This window comes from Guillardia theta (assembly GCF_000315625.1).
Source record: "Guillardia theta CCMP2712 unplaced genomic scaffold GUITHscaffold_10, whole genome shotgun sequence".
Taxonomy (NCBI): Eukaryota; class Cryptophyceae; order Pyrenomonadales; family Geminigeraceae; genus Guillardia; species Guillardia theta.
This window is the reverse complement of record NW_005434664.1, coordinates 697,438-708,034: the sequence shown is the minus strand read 5'-3', so window position 1 is coordinate 708,034 and position 10,597 is coordinate 697,438. Positions and strand designations below refer to the sequence as shown.

The 10,597-nt window shown below is 55.1% G+C and overlaps 2 protein-coding genes across 2 annotated transcripts in view; one reads left to right on the top strand and one right to left on the bottom strand.

The window, feature by feature from the left end:
- Nucleotides 1-1,485: 1,485 nt before the first annotated feature.
- On the bottom strand, nucleotides 1,486-2,589 carry GUITHDRAFT_84919 (hypothetical protein). Its single transcript, XM_005838809.1, has 7 exons — nucleotides 2,470-2,589; nucleotides 2,368-2,388; nucleotides 2,193-2,317; nucleotides 2,051-2,140; nucleotides 1,924-2,000; nucleotides 1,793-1,868; nucleotides 1,486-1,740 (listed from the first exon to the last, which is right to left on the bottom strand). Exons 1-7 carry the CDS (start codon nucleotides 2,555-2,557, stop codon nucleotides 1,729-1,731), a joined length of 489 nt encoding a protein of 162 aa, XP_005838866.1. The 5' UTR covers nucleotides 2,558-2,589; the 3' UTR covers nucleotides 1,486-1,728.
- Nucleotides 2,590-5,450: 2,861 nt separating this feature from the next.
- The window catches only part of GUITHDRAFT_102500 (hypothetical protein), a gene marked incomplete at both ends in the record, with an annotated part of 7,069 nt that continues 1,922 nt past the window's right edge, over nucleotides 5,451-10,597 (top strand). Inside the window, 8 exons of the mRNA XM_005838808.1 lie at nucleotides 5,451-6,335; nucleotides 6,388-6,451; nucleotides 6,503-6,672; nucleotides 6,784-6,903; nucleotides 6,951-9,011; nucleotides 9,155-9,309; nucleotides 9,595-9,649; nucleotides 9,974-10,465. Coding sequence (XP_005838865.1) covers nucleotides 5,451-6,335; nucleotides 6,388-6,451; nucleotides 6,503-6,672; nucleotides 6,784-6,903; nucleotides 6,951-9,011; nucleotides 9,155-9,309; nucleotides 9,595-9,649; nucleotides 9,974-10,465 — 4,002 coding nt within the window. The remainder of the gene's footprint in view (nucleotides 6,336-6,387; nucleotides 6,452-6,502; nucleotides 6,673-6,783; nucleotides 6,904-6,950; nucleotides 9,012-9,154; nucleotides 9,310-9,594; nucleotides 9,650-9,973; nucleotides 10,466-10,597) is intronic.

The following is a 10,597-nucleotide window of genomic DNA, read 5'->3' as shown; positions in this document are numbered from 1 at the left end:
GGGGGGGGGCACGGTGGGGTGCCGGGGACCGCCGGTCACGTACCGTACGGTGCACCCGGCCGTGGCGTTCTGACACACCGTGGCACGGTGACAGCGGCTGCTGAGCTCGAATGACCCGGGTGAGTCAGACGGTGCTCAGCGGCCTTGAACCCTCCGAGTACCCCGCGGTACGGTACCGTAACCAGCCTCGGACTGAGTGCAGCCGCCGCTGTGAGGCTAAGTTGCACCCGGTGGCACCCGAGGCTGTGGGGCCCCCCGCCGCCCGGCCCGGCGGCCAGGGCCTGCCAGGCTGGAGTCCGTCACGGATCAGCGGTTCAACGGTTCAACCGGCCCGTTTCAACGGTTCGCACGGCCGCCGGGCCCTATCGGCATACAGTACCGTACGGTAGTAGACGGTGAGACGGTTACTGGGCCGCCGTCGGCCCGGTGCCGGGCTACGCCAGGCAACGCCAGGCAGCACTGACGGACACATATAAGGCTTTTACTCAAAGTTAAGTTAAAACTCAGTACGAAGACAATCATATAAGGCAGTCGCTATGGCGTTGGCTTCTGCTCTTTGCCTGTCCGTTGCGCTCGCTCTCGGGCAAGGAAGCCACGCGTTCTCCACGTCTCCCTCCTCTCCCTCCTCCTTGTTCAAAGCTGGATTCAACTCTCTTGCTACGTCCAAGTCAAGTGGGCTGAGAACCATGGCGCGCAAGAGTCCTATCCTCTGCTCCCTCGACCTTCAGGCAAAACCCTACGCGGGTAAGGTGGAGCGCGCACCAGCCATCACCCCGAAATCTCCTCTGCCTACCCTCTATGTTTACGATCACTGCCCTTTCTGCATCCGAGCGAGGATGATCTTTGGTCTCAAGAACGTTCGCCATGAGCTTCGTTTCATGGCCAATGACGAGGTCGACATCCCGACGGGCCTTGTTGGGAAGAAGATCGCGCCTATCCTTGAGATGAAGTCGATCGGGCTGACAATGCCAGAGTCCATGGACATTGTGAAGAGAATCGACGAGGATGAGTCATTCGGAGCTCCAATTCTCCGTCCAGCCAGTGGAAGAAAGGATCTGTCGGCTTGGCAGGAGAAGCATTCCGAAACATTCCGCCTTCTGCAGCGCCCTCGCTATGTGGCCACCGGAATTCTCCCGGAGTTTGCCTTCTCTTCCGCCCGTGATGCTTATGTCAAGAACCATCCCGTTGGCGACTTCACGAAGGCAGACTGGAAGGACGACAGCAAGTGCAGCCCTGAGTTCAGGTGGGGAGAGTATCGCAAGGCCATGCAGAGGACTGCAGAGCTTCTTCCTGTGGCAAATGATGCCATCAAGGAGCTCGATCAGCTCATCTTCGCTCCTGAGCACTGCACAGAAGGCGGCTTGTCGTATGATGACATCGACCTGTTTGGGAGACTTCGCTCTGTGACCATCATCAAGGATCTCGTCTTGACGGAGAAGGTGACCATATCTGTGTTATACGTGATGATGTGCTTGTATTGCTTGTATTCTGCGTTTTATTGGTTGGTCAAGACGGCTGATTTGACAACAGGTGGCTGCGTACTTGGATTACATGTCAAGAAAATGCGACATCCCGCTCTACGACCCAGTCGCAATCTAAGCTCGAGCATCCACTGTTCCTTTCAGCAGTTGCGAATAATGTTGAAATAGCATGATTCTGTTGAAAGATGAGATGAACATTCACACGGTAGTATTGCATTCCTAACTCCACATTGACTTGATGTTTGAATTACTTTGCATTCTGCGAGAGTAAAGGGTTGGAAATGCATCCAGCAAGACATTTCAAGCCTCACCTTGTCGTATATCCAAGGATGGGCACGCTTCACTTCCTCAACTTCCTCAGGCGTGTAATCCTTTCGGATGTTAAACCTATGGGTGCGCAGTAGTCATGGTGACATGATGACATGTTATCGTCCTGCACTACCTATCCCTTATGTCATCCGGTGTCTTGCACTTCTTGATTTCATCTGCTACCTTCTTGCACATAAGTTCAAGAAGGTTCTGCAGAATTTGAATCCGTCAATGTACAGAAATACGATTGTGGAGAGCACCTTAATGTCCAGAAAATTGGCGGCCAGTATTGTCTGAAAGATGATCTCATCGCTCTGCTCTTGGAACTCTTTGTCAAACTCGTTGATGACCTGGTATGGTGCACGTCAACGACGCGATGGAGCGTAAGGAGCGAGAGTTCACCTCATCGTCTGCGCCAGTGTTGTCGAACTCCGCATGCTTCTTCAGGTATTCAATCACTCGGTTCATGATGTTCAAAGTGCAGCTCTTGTCCGCAAGAGGAACCACTTCATTGACATCTCCAGTGTCTGAAAAGGATGCATCACCGACCCCCGTGAACATCAATTGCAAAGAGCACCTTCGATCATCATGTTGATGACTGTTGACAGAGACAGACAAGGACCGCAGCAGGCACAAGATCAGTCTGAAGATATCGACAAGAGGAATTGATATCACTCACTCGCAGATCGTGTAGCAATGCTCTTGGGGATCTTGATTTGATGCTTGTCATATGTCTCAAGTGTTATCTCAGGATCCGCTTCGGACATGGTCTTCAATCTCAAGAGTCTTGAAGTTCACTGGAAGCATAGAATCAGCCAAACAGAGTGAAGGGCTGAAATGAGTCGAATCGACATGAATCCTTCATCTCTGTGCTGTCTAAACCTCATATCCCTAATGACATTGTGTCCTGCACGACAAGTGTTCGATTGATGTTTGATAACTTCCCTGCGACCACTGATCCTTGCTATACTACAGACAGGGATCATGATACAATCAAATCTCATCTACATACTTTCCAAACACCCAGCTACAACACAGTGTCTGACCACCGCACATCACCACAGCTCCTTTCCTGTGCCAGGCAGTAGCTTCACCTTCAACAAGGAAGCACTTGCACCTCCCCTCCATGACCCTTTCTCCTTGTCAATGCCTACTATATCTCATAAAATCATGTTCCCATCGTCAACATCGCTTCCTTATCCCCTCTCATCGTCCCCCCCCGCTTCCTCCGGTGCTCCTTCAGGCCATTGTTCCTTCCCGCTGACCCCGTGAACCCACCCCCGCCCCTTTCGGGTAAACCTTCACCCCACCCTCCTCTTGAAGTACCCTACTCGGTGCGAATGACCACTCCGCACATTTCCATCTCATGTACCCCACTAAAACCAGGGATACATACCCCTATTTCCAGTACCCTACCACACTTTTGTGGAGTTCAACATACCTACCCCCCTCATTCCATCCCTTCCTTGCCACGAGCCCTTCTCAATAGACCGCTCGTCACTACCCCCTACCTACCCCCCACACCCCTACATAGCCCTGGACACTACCCATACAATATCCCTTCAAATTTGGTTAAATCATGGGGTAGAATTACTACCTTCTAGAAAAGCTGAGGTCTGTAGTATCCAGAAAACAACGAGTGGGTAGGGGTGTAATTTTCAAATAAATATATGAAATTTTAAGATCAAATTTGAAAGTTAAATATATTACAATACTTTCACTGCGAAATCAAGTTTCAATCAGGGGCTAGTAGCGCCGCGGCCCGGGCCGGGCCGCGCGCCGGTGCCACTCACTGATTGAACTTGAAACTCGAGTCACGTCGGAGGCCCCACTGAGATCGGACCGGCATTCAACTGATCGGATACTGTCCTCCGAGTCACGGTGGAGCGGCGCCGCGTAACTTAACTTTGAGTAAAGGACTTACGACGGCAGCGGCACTCCGAGCTCTGGCATGATTGTCCTCCGGCGATACCGTCTAATTTTAACTTAACTTTGAGTAAAGGCCCCTCAGCCCGGGGGGCCTCTGAGCCGACCGTCCGGCCCGGTCTCCGACGAGTCGTTGATGGTACCGACCATGCTATGATTGATGAAATGACCTTTTTTTACCGGTACCGTTTGTTGACTCGGAGGGGGGGGTACGAGTGTGACCCGGCGAAGACTCTGAAGTAGGGGTGGTGGGGTACCGTAAAGTTGTTCGCTGCCACCCGGTCCATGGATCTCTATCTCCGGGTGGCCATTGGGGTGAGGGTGGTGAAAAGGTCAAGGGTGGGGGTGGGGTCCCATGAAAGGGTGAAGACGGACCGGTGGTATGCTGTATTTGTCAAAAGAGTACTGGGTCAGATTGAGAGACTGGGAAGGAGCCTGTTGGGTGGGTAGTTGAAAGGGGGAAAGGGGGGTACGTCAGACGGGTTCTCAAAAGAGTGGCGCGAGATCTTGAGGTAAACTTGGGGGTAGCCGTAGAGGGTATCAATATAATTTTAACGCACGGCTGGTGGGGCAAGGGGTGGGGTGGGGGTACTACCGTAGTGCCGTGCTGAATCGGTAGGGTGTAGGGGGTACTGGGTATGAAAATCTAGTAGTAACTTCTACGAGGAAGGGAAGTAAAGAAGCCAAGGGGTTGAATGGGTGGGGTATATAGGCTAACTGGAGGGGGTGGGTGGAGTAGAATTAGGGACTTTTGGGGGTGGGGTAGGTGGTTCTCTCGGTTGTTGATGCACTGCGGTTGCCGACGGGGGATCGGACAAGAGAGATGGAGAAGGATGGATCGACGATGGCGCGCGGGAGACAGGGAGGAGGGGAAGGAGATAGAATGTTTCATGAGAAGATCACGAGTGGGCACATTGGAAACAAGGCGGTTGAAGGAGATGCAGGGTGTGTGGTTCTTGAGTCAGGCACTGCCGTAGGTTCAGGTGGAAGGAGCGAGGGATAATTGGTAGTTCATGCAGTTCAGGACAACTACGAGAAGGATGACAACTTGAATAGACGAGAGGAGCGATGGGCAACAGCACTTGAATAGACGAGCCTAGACAGGCGGAGGTGTCACGGTAGCAGTCTTCGTTGTTAAGCTTCAGTTGAGTGACGAAAAGCAGTAGGCTAGATAGGCGGCAAATCTACCAAACAAAATCCACCGAGAGTGTTCTGGAAGGGTTAGAGAAAGAAATAGAGGCCTACCCCTTCATTTCTGGTGTCAAGACGAGGATATATGTATATGGACATCAATAGTCGTGAAGAGATTTTAGGTGATCACAATAGATCAAGCTGATCAAAAAAATGTTTGAGCCATGTGAGAATAGATGGAAAAGAAATAAAGGACATACATTCCAAAACTTTGATTCAAATACAAACAAAAAGATGTCGAGAACGGGAGAAAAGGGAAACAATGAGAAGTGTTTGAATGAGTTGTGGTGTGGTGTTTGGTACAGAGGGGGTTTGACGGCGTTTTGATTTTGACCTGCAGGATGTGTGTAAATACGTCCAGTTCAAGAGTGTCAAGGGCGCACTGATGGATTCCTTCCTTGTTTGATGGCATGCTTTTGAGCATGTGGTTTCTGACGATCTCAGACGCACGAGGATCGAAAGGAAATGGAGGAACATCACGAACAATCTGAGCAACGAAGACGACCAGCTGTTCTCTCACCTCTAGGCAAAGCTTCAAAGCAGATGTCTGCTCTTGACACCAGACCTGAAAGTACTGATGCCATTGAGCGAGGCAGCAATCATGCTAGTGAGTTCTGGCCTGAAGGAAAAGTGAGTCCAAACCTTGACGAGAGCCCGCCCGAGGGGTTCAACGGCGAGAAGAGAGACGACAATGCAGTTGCAAGGACCCCTTCCTTTGCCATGGTTCACAGTCCCGGCTCAGTGCGCAGTCACGGCTCTCTGCACTCGCGATCGTCGCACAAGAGCACGGCTTCAAAGTTCTCGTCGTCGCTTTCCGCGCTCTCACAGAAGCGGCGCAAGCAAAGAGAGACCCTCGCTAACGTCTGGCCCGACCCCCACAAGTACAACCCGAGGAGCCTGTACATGTTCTCCCTCGACAGCAAGGTGCGAAGGCTGTTGATCCGGGGGATAGAATGGAAGTGGTGGGATCGGACCGTCCTGTTTCTTATCCTCCTCAACACAATACAGCTGGCAATGTACGAGCCCTACGACAACCCAACCCTTCGCCCTGGCTTCCACAAGAGGGACGTCCTCGACATCTGTGGCAAGGCCTTCTCAGTGTTCTTCACCCTTGAGTGCATAGCCAAGGTCATGGCCCTGGGATTTTGTGTCGGGCATCACACGTACCTAAGTGACGGATGGAACTACCTCGATTTCTTCATCGTTATCGTGGGACTTCTGGACTTCATGCCGATGAACTCAACAGGGAATCTGAGCTCCCTCCGATCCCTCAGGGTGCTCCGGCCTCTCCGCGCCATTACCAAGTTCCCCGAGCTGAAGTTTCTGGTGGTTCTGCTCTTGCAGTGCATCCCGAACCTGTCCAACGTCTTTGGGATCTGCCTCTTCATCTTCTTTGTGTTTGGGATCCTCGGGGTCCAACTGTTTGCGGTAAGCAAGCTGGCCTCGCAGTATGGGGACTGTCACTCATGCTCGCACACAGGGGGCGCTGCGAGGACGGTGCTTCGACATCGAGTCTGGCATGGCGGGAGGAGACATCTGCTCCGGTCTGTTTCTCTTCCGTGTGGCCCTCCTGACCTCCTGCGATGTTGCAACAGAGGGAGGAGGCATGGCGGAGTGCAGCGATGGGATGCAATGCCTGCTGCTGGGGACGAACTTGGGCCGAGGGGCCATCAGCTTCGACGACATCGGATCAGCTGTTCTGACCATCTTCCAGACGATGACGCTTGAGGGCTGGGCGGACATCATGTACTCGCTGCAGGATGCGGTGAGCGTTTTTAGTCGTGTGCTCTGCTCGTCTCATGGCTCCTCCTCTCCCTTCCTCTCCCTGCTCTTCCTGCTCTTCCTGCTCTCCCTTTTTCTTCTCCTCCTCCCTCAGGTCTCGTTCTGGGCCTTCGCCTACTTCGTTGTCCTGGTAGCTATCGGCCCGATGATGGCAGTACAACTCTTCCTCGTCGTCATCTCCACCCAGTACGAGTCCAACGTCGAGGCGCAGCAGGTATGTGCCGGGCTCAATCGCCTCCTGCCTGACGGCTGTGCTTGCAGCTGTCGGCCAAAGACGCGGAGGAGGATCTCGAGGCCAGCGAGGAGGCGCATGCCGGCACTCACGAGCCTCACCAGGTTGGAGAGAACAAGTCGGGCGAGGAGGGGAGAGGTGGCAGCCACCTAAACGGAGGAGGAGGAGGAGGAGCGGGGGGGGGCACCTCTGTGGTGTATGAGTCCAGGAAGTTGGGAGAGATCAACGAGCACGGAATCAGCCCTCTGATCGTCAAGGAGGACGCTTTTTCTCCTTCCAGCCCTCTGAATGGAGGGGACTTGCCTCGGCCCAAGTCACGGCCGGGAGGAGTGGCTGAAGCCGTGGGGATATCAAGGAGGATGTCGGTAGAGACCAGGAAAAGAAAGAAGGAGTGGGACGAGAAGACGCTCTACCAGAAGTTCATGTGGAAGACTCGCCTGCTCGCCAAGTCCGACTCTCTGCTCAACTTCATCGTCCTCATCATCGTGCTCAACACGCTGGGCATGGCGATCGACCACTCGTGCAACTTCTGCGAGAAGGAGTACTGCAGGAAGTTCAAGGGATCACTGGAGCTCTCCAACATTTTCTTCGCCTTCATCTTCGTCGGGGAGCTCTCGATCAAGGTTGTCGGCCTCGGCCTCGTCAAATTCGTCAGCAACGTTGCCAACCTCTTTGACGCCGTCATCGTCATCTCCTCCCTCGCCGAGATTCCTGGCATCCTGTCCACCTTCTCTTGCTACAACCAACCCAAGCAGTGCGTCCAGTACTTCGACTGCGAGGGAGGGGGAGGGGGTCTTTCCGTCCTCCGAACGTTCAGGCTGGTCAGGATCGTGAAACTGCTGCGAGCCTTTCCCGACATCCAGAAGCAAGTGGCTGTGCTGGCAGACGTCATGAAGTCTGTCTTCGCCCTCGTCATCCTCATCCTCATCGCCCTCGTCGTCTTCATGGTGCTCGGTGCCAACGTCTTCGGGGGTATGCTCGTGGCCGAGTGGGACGCAGGGGCGCTAGGGCTGGGCAAGCAGGTGTTCCTTGAGTTCCCGCACGACGACGGGGTGACGAGGTACGGGAGGATAGTTGAGATTGACTTCTTCAACCGATCGAGCACACCATGGAGGGTGGCGGTGGCGTACGGCAAGGAGGAGGCAGTCAGGAGCCAGCTCGGGCTAGGCAAGGACGGGGAGGTGTGGGCGTGTACCTCGGACGAGCCGATCCTCGCTACACCTGTGATCGTCGGATTCCCTCCGAGGCTCAACTACGACGACATGGTGAACTCAGTCATCACAACCTTCCAGCTGGTGACGGCAGAGGGTTGGAACGACAACTTGTACGACACGGTAGCCAACGTGGGGGCGATGGGCGCGGTGTACTACATCATCCTCATCACTATCGGGAACTGGATGCTGCTGAATCTGTTCATCGCGATCCTCATCACAAAGTTCAACCAGCAGAAGAAGCTGGCGCTGATGATGAACCTGGAGCTGATGCAGCAGAGGCTGCTCGAGAAGCTGGGGCAGCTGGACGAGGGGGACCTGGCGAGCAGAATCGAGGATCTCTTCTCCTCCATCGACAAGGACAACTCGGGAGAGATCGACATGTACGAGTTCGGGGAGGCGCTGGAGCAACTGGAGGTCAAGCTGAGCCCGAAGCAGCTGTTCAACCTGGTGAGGCAGTACGACACGGACAGGAGCGGGAGCATCGACTTCGAGGAGTTCCTGGCGATGATCAAACAGCTCCTGCAGGAGGCGAGGGTCTCCCTCTCCTCCTCCAACAACCTCGACCGACTCGAGGAGGACGCGAGGAAGGCGCATGCTGAAAAGCACCAGGACGACTCTGACGAGCCGACGGTGCAGGAGGAGCAGCTCGAGCGGTCGCTATTCTGTCTCGATGCCCACAACCCCTTCCGCGTCCTCTGCCTTGTCATCGCCAGCAACAAGCGCTTCGAGCAATTCATCCTGCTCTGCATCGCAATCAGCACCCTCTGCCTTGCCATCGACAACCCCAACATCGGGGAGGGGAGCGGCTTGCAGAAGTTTCTCTCTGGTGCAGACCTCTTCCTCAACATCGCCTTCACCTTCGAATGTGTCACCAAGGTGCTCCTGTTGCTCCTGTTGCTCCTTCTTCCCGTTCATCACCTCTATCTTCACTCTTCCTCCCTCCTCGTCCTCCTCCTCCTCTTCTCCCGTACAGTCCCGTCCTCCAGTCTTCACCGCCATGAGCTAACGAGCTACTTCAGATCGTCGCTTTCTCCTTCAAGCGCTACATCAAGAGCACCTGGAACCGCCTGGACTTTCTGATCGTCAGCACCAGCCTCATCGACATGGCGCTCACCATGGGGCTTCAAGGACAGAATGTCGACCTGAGCATGCTAAAAATCTTTCGTATCTTCCGGTTTGATCCCCCCACTCCTTCCCCCCCCCCCCCCCCCCCCCCCTTCTCCTCCTCCTCCTCCTCCTCCTGTCTTCCTGCTGCTACTGCTCCGCTCCTCCTCCTGTTCTGCTCCCTCTCGTACTCCTGCTCCCTCTCCTATCTTGACCCTCCCCCATTCCCCCTTCCCCAACCTCCTCGTCAGAATCCTCTTCTTACTTCCCCTCCTGCTCCTGCTCCTGCACTTGCTCCTCCTGCACCTGCACCTGCTTCTCCTCTCCTCGTCTCGCTCTGATTTACTTTCCGCAGAGTTTTTCGTGCGTTGAGGCCGCTGCGCATCATCGCCAAGGCGAGAGGATTGCAGGTGAGACGTCAGTAGAGCAAGAGCAGGAGATAGGGGAGAGGGGAGAGGAGGAGGATCAGGAGGATTAGGAGCAGCGGCAGCGGCAGCGGCAGCGGCAGCGCAGCAGCAGCAGCAGCAGCAGCAGCAGCAGCAGCAGCAGCAGCAGCAGCAGCAGCAGCAGCAGCAGCAGCAGCAGCAGCAGCAGCAGCAGCAGCAGCAGCAGCAGCAGCAGCAGCAGCAGCAGCAGCAGCAGCAGCAGCAGCAGCAGCAGCAGCAGCAACAAGAGCAAGAGCAGCAGCAAGAGCAAGAGCAAGAGCAGCAGGATGAATCTAAGTGCTGTGGCAGGTGCTTGTCAAGACGCTCCTAGGAGCGTTGAAGCCTGCAGTCAACACTCTCGCCATCGCCATCGCCTTCTTCAGCGTCCTCGGCATCCTGGGCATGCAGCTGCTGTCGGGGAAGATGGGGTCATGCAACGACGGGAGGATCTACCATCGGTTCGACACGGAGACGGAGGAGGCGACGTACATGGGGTGCCGGGGCTTGCAGGAGGACGGGAGCACGCGGGACTGGAGCACGTACGAGATCAACTTCGACAACTTCTGGCAGGCCCTCCGCTCCATGTTCATCATCGCGACGCAGGACAACTGGCCGGGCCACATGTTTGCGGGGATCGACGCCAAGAGCTCGCTGCTGGGGCCGTGGGAGGGCAACAACAAGGCCATGTTCCTCTTCTACCTCGCCGCCGTCCTCGTCTCCGCCTTCGTCGTCGTCAACATGTTCATCGGCGTCTTCGTCGACGTCTATAACGAGAAGTGCGAAGTCACTCCCCCGTCCAAGGTAGTCGGACTCCTGCTCCTGCTCCTGCTCCTGCTCCTGCTCCTGCTCCTGCTCCTACCCCTGCTGCTGCTGCTGCTGCTGCTGCTGCTGCTCCTGCTCCTGCTCCTGCTCCTGCTCCTGCTCCTGCTCCTG